The sequence below is a fragment of the Callospermophilus lateralis genome, chromosome 8, assembly GCF_048772815.1.
Source record: "Callospermophilus lateralis isolate mCalLat2 chromosome 8, mCalLat2.hap1, whole genome shotgun sequence".
Taxonomy (NCBI): domain Eukaryota; kingdom Metazoa; phylum Chordata; class Mammalia; order Rodentia; family Sciuridae; genus Callospermophilus; species Callospermophilus lateralis.
The window spans coordinates 107,731,037-107,748,165 of record NC_135312.1 but is presented as its reverse complement, the minus strand read 5'-3'; the positions used below and the strand labels follow the sequence as shown (position 1 = coordinate 107,748,165).

General features: G+C 36.0%; 1 protein-coding gene across 3 annotated transcripts in view; it reads left to right on the top strand.

Annotated features, from left to right (window-relative positions):
• Window positions 1-17,129, top strand: part of Rxfp1 (relaxin family peptide receptor 1) — an 88,414-nt gene that overhangs the window by 37,247 nt on the left and 34,038 nt on the right. For all 3 annotated transcript variants that reach the window (XM_076864661.2, XM_076864660.2, XM_077110186.1), the window contains 2 exons: window positions 10,887-10,958; window positions 13,854-13,925. In XM_076864661.2, coding sequence (XP_076720776.1) covers window positions 10,887-10,958; window positions 13,854-13,925 — 144 coding nt within the window. The remainder of the gene's footprint in view (window positions 1-10,886; window positions 10,959-13,853; window positions 13,926-17,129) is intronic.

Sequence of the window (17,129 nt, the reverse complement as noted above, 5' to 3'; positions counted from 1 at the left end):
CCTCTGAAATGGAAATGAGGACAACCACCCCATTCACAATATCCTCAAAGAAAATAAAATACTTGGGAATCAACCTAACAAAAGAGGTGAAAGACTTATACAATGAAAACTACAGAACCCTAAAGAGAGAAATAGAAGAAGATCTTAGAAGATGGAAAAATATACCCTGTTCATGGATAGGTAGAAGTAACATCATCAAAATGGCGATATTACCAAAAGTTCTCTATAGGTTTACTGCAATGCCAATCAAAATCCCAACGGCATTTCTTGTAGAAATAGAGAAAGCAATCATGAAATTCATATGGAAAAATAAAAGACCCAGAATAGCAAAAACAATTCTAAGCAGGAAATGTGAATCAGGCGGTATAGCTATACCAGACTTCAAACTATACTACAGGGCAATAGTAACAAAAACAGCATGGTACTGGTACCAAAACAGGCAGGTGGACCAATGGTACAGAATAGAGGACACAGAAACCAATCCACAAAACTACAACTATCTTATATTTGATAAAGGGGCTAAAAGCATGAAATGGAAGAAGGATAGCATCTTCAACAAATGGTGTTGGGAAAACTGGAAATCTATATGCAACAAAATGAAACTGAATCCCTTTCTCTCGCCATGCACAAAAGTTAACTCAAAGTGGATCAAGGAACTTGATATCAAATCAGAGACATGGCGTCTGATAGAAGAAAAAGTTGGCTATGATCTACATACTGTGGGGTCGGGCTCCAAATTCCTCAATAGGACACCCATAGCACAACAGTTAATAACTAGAATCAACAAATGGGACTTACTCAAACTAAAAAGTTTTTTCTCAGCAAAAGAAACAATAAGAGAGGTAAATAGGGAGCCTACGTCCTGGGAACAAATCTTTACTCCTCACACTTCAGACAGAGCCCTAATATCCAGAATATACAAAGAACTAAAAAAATTAGACAATGAGATAACGAATAACCCAATCAACAAATGGGCCAAGAACCTGAACAGAAATTTCTCAGAGGAGGACATACAATCAATCAACAAGTATATGAAAAAATGCTCACCATCTCTAGCAGTCAGAGAAATGCAAATCAAAACCACCCTAAGATACCATCTCACTCCAGTAAGATTGGCAGCCATTCGGAAGTCAAACAGCAACAAGTGCTGGCGAGGATGTGGGGAAAAGGGTACTCTTGTACATTGCTGGTGGGACTGCAAATTGGTGCGGCCAATTTGGAAAGCAGTATGGAGATTTCTTGGAAAGCTCGGAATGGAACCACCATTTGATCCAGCTATTCCACTACTCGGTCTATTCCCTAAAGACCTAAAAAGAGCACGCTATAGGGACACTGCTACATCCATGTTCATAGCAGCACAATTCACAATAGCAAGACTGTGGAACCAACCTAGATGCCCTTCAATAGACGAATGGATAAAAAAAAATGTGGCATTTATACACAATGGAGTATTACTCTGCATTAAGAAATGACAAAATCATAGAATTTGGAGGGAAATGGATGGCATTAGAGCAGATTGTGCTGAGTGAAGCTAGCCAATCCCTTAAAAACAAATGCCAAATGTCTTCTTTGATATAAGGAGAGTAACTAAGAACAGAGTAGGGAAGAAGAGCATGAGAAGAAGATTAACATTAAACAGGGATGAGAGGTGGGAGGGAAAGGGAGAGAGAAGGGAAATTGCATGTAAATGGAAGGAGACCCTCAGGGGTATACAAAATTACATACAAGAGGAAGTGAGGGGAAAGGAGGGAAAATATAAGGGGGAGAAATGAATTACAGTAGAGGGGGTAGAGAGAGAAGAGGGGAGGGGAGGGGGGAGGGGGGATAGTAGAGGATAGGAAAGGCAGCAGAATACAACAGACTCCAGAATGGCAATATGTAAATCAATGGTTGTGCAACTGAAGTGATTCTGCAATCTGTATATGGGGTAAAAATGGGAGTTCATATCCCACTTGAATCAAAGTGTGAAATATGATATATCAAGAACTATGTAATGTTTTGAACAACCTACAATAAAAATTAATTTAAAAAAAAAAAAAAGAAGTGCATGTGATAAAGATTTTCTCCCAATCTGTAGGCTCTCTCCTCACATTATTAACTGTTTCCTTTGCTGAGAAGAAGTTTTTTAATTTGAATCCATCCCATTTATTGATTCTTGATTTTTACTTCATGTGCTTTAGGAGTCTTAAGGAAGTCAGATCCTAGGCCAACATGGTGAAGATTTGGGCCTATTTTTATTTCTATTAGGCACAGGGTCTTGCAGCTCTTTTAGTTATGTTAAACATGCTTCCTTAGTCTTGGGATTCTCTTTTTTCTTTTCTTTTCTTTAATTCTAATTTGTTATATGACAGAAAAATGCATTGAAAATCTTATTACACATAGAGCACAATTTTTCATATCTCTGATTGTATACAAAGTATATTCACATCATTTGTGTCTTCATACATGTACTTAGGGTAATGATGTCCATCTCATTCCACCATCTTTTTTACCACCATGCTCCCTCCCTTTCCTTCCCACCTCTTTGCCCTATTTAGAGTTCGTCTATTCCTCCCATGATCCCTCTCCCAACCACACTATGAATCAGTCTCCTATATTAGAGAAAAAAATCCAGCATTTGGTTTGTTAGGATTATCTAACTTCACTTAGCACCATATTCTCCAACTCCATTCATTTCATTTACCTACAAATGCCATGATTCTGTTATCTTTTATTGCAGAGGAATATTCCATTGTGTATATATATACCACATTTTCTTTACCCATTCATCTACTGAAGGGCATCTAGGTTGATTCCACAATTTAACTATTGTGAATTGTGGTACTATAAACATTGATGTGGCTGTGTCCTTGTAGTATACTGTTTTTTAAGTCCATTGGGTATAGGCCAAGTAGTGGGAGAGCTGGGTTCAATGGTAGTTCCATTTCCAGCTTTCCAAGGAATCTCCATACTACTTTCCAAATTGGATGCACCAATTTGCAGTCCCACCAGCAATACATGAGTGTACCATTTTCCCCTCATCCTCACCAACACTTATTGTTGTTTGTGTTCTTAATAGCTGCCATTCTAACTGGAATGAGATAAAATCTTAGAGCATCTCTAATCTCTAGAGATGTTGAACATTTTTTCATATATTTGTTGATTGATTGTATATCATCTTCTCAGAAGTGTCTGTTCAGTTCCTTGTCCCACTTATTGATTAGGCTATTTGTTTTTTTAGTGTTTAGCTTTTTGAGTTCATTATATACCCTACAGTTTAGTGCTCTATCTGATGTGTAAGTGGTAAAAATTTGCTCCCAAGATGTAGGCTCTCTCTTCACCTCATTGATTATTTCCTTTGCTGAGAAGAAGCTTTTTAGTTTGAATCCATCCTATTTATTGATTCTTGATTTTAATTCTTGTGCTATAAGAGTCTTGTTAAGGAAGTTGGGGCCTAATCTGACATGATGGAGATTTGGGCCTACTTTTTCTTCTATTAAGCGCAGAGTCTCTGGTTTAATTCCTAGGTCCTTGATCCACTTTGAGTTGAGTTTTATGCATGGAGAGAGATAGGGGTTTAATTTCATTTTGTTGCATATGGATTTCCAGTTTTCCCAGCACCATTTGTTGAAGAGGCTATTTTTTCTCTAATGTATACTTTGGGTGCCTTTGTCTACATAAGATAACTGTAATTATGTGGATTAGTCTCTGTGTCCTCTATTCTGGTAGACCATTGGGGGCCAATACCATGTTATTTTTGTTACTATTGCTTCATAGTATAGTTTAAGTTCTAGTATAGTGATGCCACTTGTTTCACTCTTCTTGCTAAGGATTGCTTTAGCTATTCTGGGTTTCTTATTTTTCCAGATTAATTTCATGACTGCTTTTTCTATTTCTGTGAGGAATGTCATTGGGATTTTGAGTGGAATTGCATTAAATCTGTGTAGTGCTTTTGGTAGTATGATCATTTTGACAATATTAATTCTGCCTGTCCAAGAACAAGGGAGATCTTTCCATCTTATAAGGTCTTCTTGAATTTCTTTTTTTTTTAGCATTCTGTAGTTTTCATCATAGAGGTCTTTCACCTCTTTGAATTAGGTTGGTTCCTAAGTATTTTATGCTTTTGGAGACTATTGTAAATGAGGGAGTTTCTCTCATTTCCCTTTCAGAGGATTTGTCACTGATGTACAGAAATGCCTTTGATTTATGGGTATTGATTTTATATCCTGGTACTTTGCTGAATTCACTTACTAGTTCTAGAAGTTTTCTGGTGGAATTTTTTGGATCTTCTAGGTATAGAATCATATCATCAACAAATAGTGCTAATTTGAGTTCTTCTTTTCCTATCCATATCCCTTTAATTTATTTCATCTAATTGCTCTGGCCAGTGTTTTAAGAACTATATTAAAAAGACGTGGTGAAAAGGGCATTCCTGTCTTGTTCCAGTTTTTAGAGGGAATGCTTTCAATTTTTCTCCACTTAGAATGATGTTGGCCTGGGGCTTAGCATAGATAGCTTTTATGATATTGAGATATGTTCCTGTTATCCCTAGTTTTTCTAGTGTTTTGAACATGAAGGTGCTGTATTTTGTTGAATGTTTTTTCTGCATCTATTGAGGTAATCATATGATTCTTATCTTTAAGTCTATTGATATGATGAATTACATTTATTGATTTCTGCATGTTAAACCAACATGGCATCCCTAGGATAAATCCCACTTGATCATGGTGCACTATCTTTTTTATATGTTTTTGGATTTGATTTGCCAGAATTTTATTGAGAATTTTTTCATCTATGTTCATTAGAGATATTGGTCTGAAGTTTTCTTTCTTTGATGTGTCTTTGCCTGGTTTTGAAATCAGGGTGATATTGGCCTCATAGAATGAGTTTGGAAGTGCTGCCTCTTTTTCTATTTCTTGATATTAATTAGAGAGTATTGGTATTAGTTCTTCTTTATAGGTCTGTAGAACTCAGCTGTGTAACCAACCGGTCCTGAGCTTTTCTTGGTTGGTAGACTTCTGATGGCATCTTCTATTTCATTGCTTGAAATTGACCTGTTTATCTTGTATATATCATCCTGATTCAATTTGAGCAAATCATATGACTCTAGAAATTTGTCGATGCCTTCAATATTTTCGATTTTATTGGAGTACAAGTTTTCAAAATAATTTCTAATTATCTTCCGTATTTCTGTAGTGTCTGTTGTGATATTTCCTTTTTCATCACAAATGTTAGTAATTTGAGTTTTCTCTCTCCTTCTCTTTGTTAGCATGGCTAAGGGTTTATAAATTTTATTTATTTTTTCAAAGAACTTACTCTTTGCTTTGTCAATTTGTTCAATTGTTTCTTTGTTTCAATTTCATTGATTTCAGCTCTGATTTTAATTATTTCCTGTCTTCTGCTGCTTTTGGTGTTGATTTGTTCTTCTTTTTCTAGGGCTTTTAGATGTAATGTTAAATCATTTATTTGTTGACTTTTTCTTCTTTTAAGGAATGAACTCCATAAAATGAACTTTCCTCTTAGAACTGCCTTCATAGTGTCCCAGAAATTTTGATATGTTGTATCTATGTTCTCATTCACCTCTAAAAACTTTTTAATCACCTCCTTGATGTCTTCTGCAACCCATTGTTCATTCAATAGCATATTATTTAATCTCCAGGTGTTGGAGTGGATTTTATTTCTTATTTTATCATTGATTTCTTCTTTCATTCCATTGTAATCTGAGAGAATGCAGGGTAATATCTCTATTTTTCTGTATTTGTTAAGAGTTGCTTTGTGACATAATATATGGTCTATTTTAGAGAAAGATCTATGTGCTGCTGAAAAGAACGTGTATTTACTCATTGATGGATGATATATTCTACATATGTCAGTTAAGTCTAAGTTATTGATTATATTATTGAGTTCTATAATTTCTTTGTTCAGTTTTTGTTTGGAAGATCTATCAGTGGTGAAAGAGGTGTGTTAAAGTCACTCAAAATCATTGTGTTGTGTTGTGGTCAATTTGACTCTTGAATTTGAAAGGAGTTTGTTTGATGAACATAGATGCTCCATTGTTTGGGGCATATATATTTATATTTGTTATATCTTGTGGGTGTGTGGTTCCCTTGAGCGGTATAAAATGTCCTTTATCCCTTTTGATTCACTGTAACTTACAGTCTACTTTATTTGATATGAGAATGGAAACCCCTGCTTGCTTCCACAGTCCATGTGAGTGGTATGATTTTTCCCAACCTTTCACCTTCAGTCTGTAGATGTCTTTTCCTATGAGATGAGTCTTTTGGAGGCAGCATATTGTTGGACCTTTTTTTTAAAATCTAATCAGCTAGCCTATGTCTTTTGATTGATAAGTTTAGGCCATTAACATTCAGGGTTATTATTGAGACATGATTTGTATTCCCAGCCATTTTTGTTTATTTTTGTTATTTAACTTGACTTTGTTTCTCCTTTGATTAGTTTTTCCTTTAGTGTAATACCTCCCTCTGCTGATTTTCATTGTTTTCATTTCCTCTTCATAGAATATTTTGCCAAGGATGTTCTGTAATGCAGGTTTTCTAGCTGTAAATTCTTTTAACTTTTGTTCATCATGGAAGGTTTTTATTTCATCATCCAATCTAAAGCTTAATTTTGCTGGATCCAAGATTCTTGGTTGGCATCCATTTTCTTTCAAAACTTGATATGTGTTGTTCCAGGATCTTCTTTTCAGGGTCTGGTTGAAAAATCTGTACATAACCTAATTGGTTCCCCCTATATGTAATCTGATTCATTTCTCTCATGGCTTTTAATATTCTCTCCTTATTCTGTATGTTAGGAACTTTTATTATAATATACCTTGATGTTGATTTGTTGTGATTTTGTATGTTTGGCACACTGTAAGCCTCTTGTATTTGGTTTTCCAATTCATTCTTCATGTTTGGAAATTTTTCTGATATTATTTCATTGAATAGATTGTTCATTCCTTTGACTTGGAATTCTATGCCTTCCTCTACCCCCAATAACTCTTAAATTTGGTACTTTCATGTTATCCCATAATTCTTAAATGTTCTGCTCATGGTTTCTTAAATGTTCTACTCATGGTTTCTTACTACTTTCACTGTGTGGTCCACATTCTTTTCAAGATTATACATTTTGTCTTCATTGTCTGAGGTCCTGTCTTCCAAGTGCTCTAATCTGCTGGTGATGCTTTTAATTGAACTTTTAATTTGGTTTATTGTTTCTTTCATTTCAAGGATTTCTGTTTGGTTTTTCCTTAGAACCTCTATCTCCTTATTGAAGTAATCTTTTCCTGTATTTGCCTGTGTAGCTCTTTGTCAAATGATTTTTTGCTGCCTGTATTTGCTCTCTTATATTATCCTTTAATCCACAGAACATTTTAATTATGTACATCACCAATTATTTCTCTGTCATTCCTTCTGCTGTGCTGGCCATGGATTCTAATACTGTGGTATGTTGATTTGTTTGAGCCACTTTCATCCCTTGTCTTTTCATGTTACTCATGTGTCTTCCCTTCTGGCACTGTGGATCTGAGGCATTACCGTTTTTACCCTATAGGCTTATAGTTCCTCTGTCGGGTTCCAATACCTCTCCTTTGAGGGGTAGGACAATGTTAGCAAGTCCCAATATAAACAATATACCACCTAAAAACAAAGAGTTGCTAATAGGCATTTAGGGTTTTGTCACAATATTCAGAAATGGTAAATTCAATTATTATCTATAATATAATCAGTAGGTTTGTAAAAGGGTTTACAGTTTCTGATGGTGAACAAAGATCCAGATGTAAGGTGTAGGAAGATATGCTGAGGAGGTAGGAGGTGAGGATATAGAGTTATTATATTATAGGAAGTGTGAAAGAGAAATCTAAAGAAGAAGATTAGTAGCAGGTGAGTAGAGAGAAAATTGGGGGTAGACAAGTAAGTGGAAATACAGCAGAGTACATAAAACAAACATATATATTAAGAAAAATAAAAATTTTAAAATAGTAAAAATTGGAGGAAAATAACAAAAGAATATACAACACAACTGTAATATACTATTCAGTCATCTCAGTCCTCAATATCCTATTTCATGCAAAGTACTTGGTTTCACATATGTTGGGGATGTGAGGGTGGAAGAAGAAAGAAAAAAAATATCTCAAAGGAAGAAACAAGGATTGTTTTGGTTGGAGATCAGTATCTTTCCTGCTTCCTTTCTCATCCAATAAATGGGGTCATCTCTTATTAGCTGGTATTTCCACCCTCAGGATGGTGAAGGTAACCAGGGAGAGTGGGTTATTCCTGGGTGGAGGGCACCTGGAAGTGGGGAGTGGCACTCGCTGGTCCCCCAAAAGGAGACTGCACCTCAAGGATCTCTTTTTGGAACTGCTCCTATGAAGCGAGCGTCTGGTCTTATCTCCTTATTTCACCTGAAGACTCCCAGTTCCTAGTCTCTGTTAGTCTCTAAACTGTATCACACTCACCCCCTCCATTACTGCTTCCTAATTAGGAAACTTTCTCTCTCCCGAGCTCCTGATTGTGCTGCTTTGGCACATGCTGTGCACCTGCCCCTCTGAGAGCTGGTTTTTTATTGGGCAGACACTGCACAGCAGTTGCTGGGAAGAGAAGGGAGTTAGAAACTGGGTACCCGGCCAGTAGAGTTCCAAACTGGGAGTTGCCCCCACTAAAGATGGTAATGAAGGTGACCCAAGATGGAGGCATTTGCTTTCAATGATGGGGTGTCAGGTCCGGTCAGAGGAGCCGGGCAATGGTGTTGGATTATGAGTTCAGAGACTGGGTCTGTGGCATGCAGCATGTGGCTGTGGCTGTCTTCAGAGCCTCTGTGAAGTTCCCTGGTACAGGTGGGCTACTGTAGGTAAGAGACTATCTCCATTGCTGCAGAGTCCCAAGATGGAGGCAACAGGGGGAACTCCATGTTGGTTGATGGGGGTCCACACAGGAGTGGTGGCTGGAGATCCTGCACGTGGGTAGCTGCCAGGTGTCCTTCATGGGAGCTGCATCTGGGGTTTCTGCTTTGGTGGGTGGCAGAAAGTCTTACGCAGGTGCTGATGACAATGATCCCGCTTGGACACCCGTAGTCCTGCTTGGGAGAGTAGTTAGGAGACCTACTCTGACCCTGAGGCCTGGAGCCTTGCATGGGCACCGCAGCCATGATTCCTGTGTGGAAGCAGGAATATCACTCACAGAGAAGCAGTATTCTCACTTCTTGAGTCCCAGGTCACAGAATGACACAGAATGCTGCCTCCCTCAGGCCCGCCATCTTGCAGCCTTGGGATTCTCAATGTCTCTCTCTGAAAAATGGAAATGCCATAATTTCTACACCAGGATTTTTCTTAGATGTCCTTCAAAATTTCTAACAGTTTAATGATCTCTAAATAAATGTTTTTGAAATGCATCTATAAGTAAATAAATATAATAAAAATATAATACGCTGATTACTTTTTAAGTCCTGACTGAAAAAAAAAAAAAGGCTCTTTTTGTAGATAAAGTATGTCCTTTGTCTTCCAAATAGAGTATAAGGTTCCTAAGGACAGAGTGCAAGTGGTGAGGATTGAACCCAGTGCCTCAAAAACACATGCTTTTTGAGAAAAGAATGGATGAAAGAATGAATGCATTTTTAAGAACACACTAAACTTTCACCTAGATCCTTAAATCAAACCCAAATATTTAACAATTTACCTTTACATAATACAAACATTTAAACAGGACATGAAGTATAATCTGGAATCTAAACCAAGTTAGAATCATTATTAGAGAGGATTCTCAGCTAGGGTGACAGCCAGCAGCTGAGGGTTGACTTCAGATAGTTAAGCAATCATTGATGCTCTATCACATGACCACTCTTCTGATCCAAATCTCTCCTTTCCCAGTTAGGGAAACTGACTTGGAAAAGTTATCAGTGGTTCATGCAAGAGACCCCAGCTTCTTTTGTCTTGGCTTTTTTGTTTTTGTTTTGTTGTTATTATTGTTGTTGTTGTTGTTTTTAACTTGGCTTGTTTTGTTTTTTGTACAGTACATTGCTTTTGTTTTTTTAAAAAAAAATTAAAATTTAGAATTTTTCCAGTAGAGCCACAATTATGGGGCACTGGTATACAACAAACAACTTCTTAAATTGTCATACAAGGGGAAATCTTTCCAAACAACTTATTGGGAGTGGAAATGACCACTTCTTAGATACTAATTAGCAGTTCCCTTAATAATTAATTTTAAGATGGTGAATGTAGGTAATGATATATTTAAAATCACAAAACTGAGCTTTTGAGTGTATTTTAAACAGAAAATACTGTTTTCTTTTTTTTTTTTTTCAGATGTTGATGGACTTTTATTTTGTTCATTTATTTGTATGTGGTGCTCAGAATTTAACCCAGTGCCTCACACATGCTAGACAAGCGCTCTACCACTAAGCCACAACCCTAGCCCCGAAAACATTGTTTTCATTGTCATTAAAATCAAATGCCTTCTGATATTTATTAAATAAAAATAAACAATATAGCACTGAGGTTGTAGCTCAGTGGTAGAGCGCTTGCCTGGCACAAGTGAGGCACTGGGTTCAATCCTCAGCACCACATAAAAATAAGTAAATAAAGATATTTTGGCCATTTACAACTAAAAAATATTAAAAAATAAAGAATATAAATTAAAATCAATTTTCTCCAAATTTTATTATTTTTTAAACTTTTGTCAGAATTATAATGTAATCTAAATTTAAGAAAATCTGAATATATTTAACAATACAAAATTGACAAACTTAATTCAAATGATATGAGAGTGACATAGTGAAGTAAAATGTTTCCTGAAATCTAGTACTAAAGTAAATACAGTTTATAGTTATTTATGTTGTAATTTAAAAGTAAGAAAGTGAGGGAAATCAAATTTAAAAAAAAAAAACTTTATGTACATTTACATTTATTTCAGGTCACTCCAGTGGAACATCTTAAGAAAGCTTCCTCCTGATGGCTTCAGGAAGTACCACTATCTTCAAAAGCTGTAAGAAAAATTAAATTCATGATATTAAAATTAATATTTTTGGGTGGTAGAACCCAACATTTATACCATCGCTTAAATCTAATTTCCCTTCAGGGAATTATTTAGCTGTTACCTGGAGATTTTTCTGAATAGTTCTAGAAGGCATTCCAGAAAAAACCTGAGATACCTATTCCCAAAGAGACGGGAGCATGTGTGCTGTGAATTCTCTATCACACTTCCCCAAAGTGGAAATATGTACACAGGTGCTTTTACTCTGTATGAGCCTAGTGTGGATCCCCTCAATGTCCAGCTTAGAGAACAATGCAATGCTCTTTTGCCAAATTTGCCATCAAGACTAAAGAGTGAAGAATTTTCTTCCATATGTTCACAAATCTGGTCTCTACATGACACAGCAAGTCATGGTTTGAAACCTCTGGGCATGTTCTGGGGGACTTGATTCCATTTCACATTGGCCTTGTACGTCATTTTATGTTGGCCTTAGGTGGTATCTGACATGATTTTTCCCCTTCACTTTAGAATTATGTATGTACTCTCAACATCCACAGTGACCCAGGTGATGTTTAACTGTGATTCAGGTTAACTTTGTGATTAAATCTTATTGTCATATACTTGAATTATTGTGTTAACTCTGTCACTAAATCACAGGTGCTAGAAAACATCTCAGAGTTCCTCAGATCATTTTTATAGATGTATTGGTTTTAGTTTTCTTTTTATACTAGAGAAACCTGGTGTAGTAATACATATCTGCACTTTTTAAAATTTTTTTTTAGTTGTTGGCAAACCTTTATTTTATTTATTTATTTATATGTGATGCTGAGAATTGAACCCACAGCCTCACACATCCTAGGCAAGCTCTCTACCACTGAGCCACAACCCTAGCCCCATATCTGCACTTTTTTAAAGAGAACAGGTAAAAATAGAATAGAATCAAAAATTTAAAAAAATCTACACATTCAGTTAAATGTTCTAAAACCTTATATAATCTGCAGGGAAAAAATTATTTTATACTTGAAAATTAAAATTTGAATGCAAATGACTTTTTAGAACTTCTTGCTGAACATTAATCAATATACAGAGAAGAGCTTTTCAAACTTAACCCTCTACTAGAGGCCCTGGCTTTGATCTGCAACACCAACAAAAATAATAACAACAATAAAAAATTAAATAAATTAAATTTTAAAATTAGACCTAATACAAAAACTTCAAGAAGTTACTTTCTTATTTTAGTTTCTAATTTCTGAAGTCTAAAGAATTTTTCTGATCTGTAGCACCACCTTATGTTCATATGTTTAAAAGGAGTTAGACTACAAGTTTTTCAAATGCAGGTTTACATAACACAGAAGTTGAGCATTTTTGCACAAAAATCATTGAATTAATTCTTAAACAGCCAATTTGTTTCAAGTAACAAAATGATCAAAATAATTTTATAACAAAAAGAAGAAAAAAGCTTCTACTTGATTATTGAAAGTATAGTTTGACTAAGTCATTACAATAGTTACAATAAACATATAAATATGTTATAGCTTTTCTTTGAATTAGTGAGAAAGATTGATTACCTGTTACATGATTAGGCCCACAGCATGTCATATGAAATTTTTAGATGCATAATAAATTTCATAAAACATTTTACAATCAAAGTTACATTTTTTTGCATGTTGGAGAATAGCAAATCTATTCTGGTCATTGATTTCCCCTCTATTGTTCCTAAAATTTATAATGAATTATATATAAATTTAGAACACCCTAAAGAACAAAGGCGACCCACATTCCAAACAAGAATGCAGGCTTGCTACCCTTATTTTGTCATTTCCCACAACCTAGGACAAATACACATAGAAATGCAAAGGTTTATGTGGGCTGATGCAATACAATAGACTATACTCTGATACCTCTTTCTTTTGACCTCCAGTTAACTAAAGGTCAAACTGCCAGCATTACTTGAGTTGCCTATATAAGCCTGCATTCTTGTTTTGACACTCACTCCAGTCTAATTTATATTCTTTCAGACTTGACTTTTTTAGTTATATTTTTTACTTTTGCCATTTATATTCCTTTTAAGTTGCCTCAAACACTTTTGGAACAAGGCTTAGGGTGTCAAACTAATAAAATTAAAGTTGATTGGCTTGGATGATTTGTGATTAACATGGAATATTCTGTGTGGTATTAAAGCTGTCATACACTTATAGTTTTGCCAGCACGGTGTTAATTTTAGTTATTATCTACCTCTTTTTTTTTACTTAATTTTATTATTTTTATTTTTTTATTATTAGTTGTTCAAAGCATTACATAGTTCTTGACATATCATATTTCATACATTTGATTCAAGTGGGTTATGAACTCCCATTTTTACCCCGCTCCCATTTTTACCCCGTATACAGGTTGCAGAATCATATCGGTTACACATCCACGTTTTTACATATTGCCATACTAATGTCTACATCTTTATAACCAGAATTTCTAAATAAATACTAGCCAAATTATATGTGAATTTAATAGCAAAACAAAAAGACATGGAGCTGGGGTTGTGGCTCAGAGATACTGTACTTGCCTAGCACATATGAGGTCCTGGGTTTGATCCTTAGCACCACATAAAAATAATAAAATAATAAAGGTATTGTGTCCATTTATAACTAAAAATTTTTTTTAAAAAAAAGACATGATATCCACTTTCTCTATGTTATTTTATTATGTTTAACTTTTTTCCAATTTTTAAATTTTGGTTCAATACAGATAACATAAAATTTACAATATTAACCATTTTGAAATGTATTTTCAGAGGCCTTAAGAACATGTGAATTATTATGCTACCATCAGCCCCATCCATCCTCAGAATGCCTTTCATCTTGCAAAACTGAAACTGTTTCATTGTTTTCCTTATTAATAATCATTTTTCAGGTATCTGCAACACAATAAGATTAGGTCTGTATCCATCTCTGCTTTCAGAGGACTGCACAGCCTTACTAAACTGTAAGTACCACTGCTAATTCATTTGCCCACATCACAGAGCTCTATCAGTCTGACCTATTCCAATCCAGCCCAGCCCACTGCTCAGGACAATGCCAAAAGACACATGGCATTGTGGCTGAGCATGAGATTCAGAGTCAGACAGATTTCATCACTCACTACAAGTGATCTTGAGCAAGTTATTTATTTGTTTGATTGTTTGTTTATTAAGCATCAGTTCCCTCTCCTGTAAAGTACAAATTATAATAGTACCTTCCTCGGGATCATGGTTGGAAACAAATGAGAAAATTCCTAGGCAGCATTAAGTACTCTGAGCCTAACACATAGTAAGCACTCTGTGTAAATTAGCCAAGGAGACATGATGGTTGAATGAACTTAGTCAAATTTAAAAAGCCTGATGGTATATTCATAAAGAATAAAAAATGCAAGGACTTCCCCAGTTACTCAGTTTTGTTTGTTTTATTTTTGCTTTTTGGTGCTAAAGATTGAACAAGGACTTTGTGCCTGCTAGCATGCCACTGAGTAATATACCCCGAGCACTTCAGTTATTCTTTTTTCACTAATCCTGCTTTTATAAATACATAAAGCACTATAAGTTTAAAAAAAAAAAAAAACAAAGATTTTGCCAGATGTGGTAGTGCACACCTGTAAGCAACTTAGTGAGATCCTGTCTCAAAATTAAAAATAAATAAATAAATAAAGGTTGGAGATATAACTCAGTGGTAAAGTGCCCCTAGGTTCAATCCCCAGTAAATAATAATAATAATAATAAAATATTTTTATTGTGGTAAAATATACATAATATAAAATTTATCATTTTCGTCATTTTAAATGTACAATTTAGTTATTAGAGACAACCACCTTGTTGTGCACCCATCACCACCATCTTCTTCCAGAACTTTTTCATCTTCTCCAGTAGAAACTCCATATCTGTTAAACTGTCCATTTCCCCTGCCTTTAGCCCCTGGCATCCACCTTTCTACTTTCTGTTTCTCTGAAGTGACTATTAAAGAACTTCATATAATTGGAATCATAAAATATGTGTGTTTTGTATCTGATTTATTTCACTTAATGTAATGTTTTTGATGTCCATCCCTGCTATAGCATGTGTCAGGATTTCCTCCTTTTTTAAGACAAAGAATATTCCACTATATGTATAGACACCTTGTCCTTATCCATTCACCTGTCTATGAACATTTGGGTTGTTCCACATTTCAGCTATTGTGAATAATGCTGCTATGAACATGGGAGTACAAATCTGTTTGGGTCCCTGCTTCCAATTCTTTTAGCTGTAAGCCCAGAAATGTGATTGATGGATCACAAGGTAGTTCTACATTTGATTTTTTTTAAGGAGTTTCCATACTGTTTTCCACAGCTGCTTGCACCATTTTCCTTTCTCACCAGCAATGCATAAGAGTTCCAAATTCTCCACATCTTCACCAACACTGGTTATTTTCTGGTTTTGTTTGCTTGGACAACAACTATCCTATTAGGTGTGAAATGGTACATCATTGTGCTTAAGAGCAAAGCTTTTGTAAATAGAATTTCTCAAAATTCGTGTATTTCATGTATTCATCCATTTCGTATCAAGCAGCCTCTTAGAAGAAGTAAATACAACCTGAATCACATAAATAACTCCCTGGAGTCCCATTTCTGTCCCTTTGGTTTTTATCCTACCCCATTCTCTATCCTAACCCAAGAAATTTGTTCCCATCATATTTCTAGTTCATAATGGCAGAGAGTGAAATTTGGCCAAGAATATCTAGCAAGGCCTAACAAAGCAGAGGGAAGCCACAGGAGATTCAAAGACTCACGGAGCCACTGTGGCTGAGTCATCTTGCCTTCTCCCTCACCCCTGCCCTTCTTATGAAAGTGCCCAAAGTCAGTATAGGACACAGTCTCATCAGGCTCCTAACTATCTTTCTCTCCATGAATCTGTGCAAAACTTTCTAAACAGAATCTCTTTGGTTGATATTCAGTGGATAAGGAGGAAGGTAACAAAAAAACTGGAGAACACATGTCAAAGTGTCCTCCACTTATTTCCATCTTTTTTTCCCTTGGCACTGGAATATTGCTTGAGGGTTAAAGTGCCACGTAACTATAGTTTTTCATAAATAATCATAAAATACCAACTCTTCCTTTATCTAAAAGTACTCATTAACCTCTACAGGGCGCAAGTTCTTCAGGTTGACACCGTGGGGGCCATAGGATTATGAATCAGACACACTGCCTCAAGGAGCTTCTACCTGAGTAGTTCAGGCAGAGTGCTGAGCTAAATTGGGGAGGTTCAGTCCTCTTGTTCTCTAGAAGCTTATGATCTAAGATGAGGAAACAACACTAACATGTGCACCATAACTAGAGGCTGATGAAGAAAACATTATTCCTAAACCTGTATTGTTCAGACCCAAACTGCTATTAGGGTTCACTGTAAAAAATGATGGTTTGGGGCTCAAAGCAAAGAAGGATGACTCTGAAAAATGAACAGGACTGGGCTACACAGATGAGCATGAAGTAAAACAGCAGATCAATTGCCTTTTACCTGAAGGGATGGTTGTTGGTTCCCAAACAACCCTCAGAAGTGTTCCGGGGAGGTACTAAAGCTATTTTTTTTTTTTTTTGGACTGGGGATTGAACTCAGGGGCACTCAGCCACTGAGCCCCATCCCCAGCCCTATTTTGTATTTTATTGAGAGACAGGATCTCACTGAGTTGCTTAGCATCTCACCATTGCTGAGGCTGCCTTTGAACTCGTGATCCTCCTGCCTCAGCCTCCCAAGCCACTGGGATTACAGGCATGTGCCACGGCACCTGGCTCCTAAAGCTATTTCTTACCCATGCCTAGGCCACTGGGCTCCAGTTCTACAAAGGAGGGAAGGAAGTGGCTTTAACCTGGGGTGTCAGCCAAGAAAAAGTCAAATCTGGCAACAAAGAACAGATTCCTGGCAAGATTTTATAGGATGTCAACTCTAATATGTAAGAGTACAGAAAAGTAATCTATAGGTTCCATAAATCCACAGGAGTGAAATTTGAACTAATAACTTGTATATTAACCACAAGCAAAGAGGAAAAAGAAAAAGAAAGAAATTGGAGTGGAAGACACAGAGACATTGTTGTAATACATAATACCTACAGAGTGCTATGGCACGCATTGCCCCAAGTGTCACAACAGCCCTATGAAGTAATGGTGATACTGTGCCCATTCTAGAGT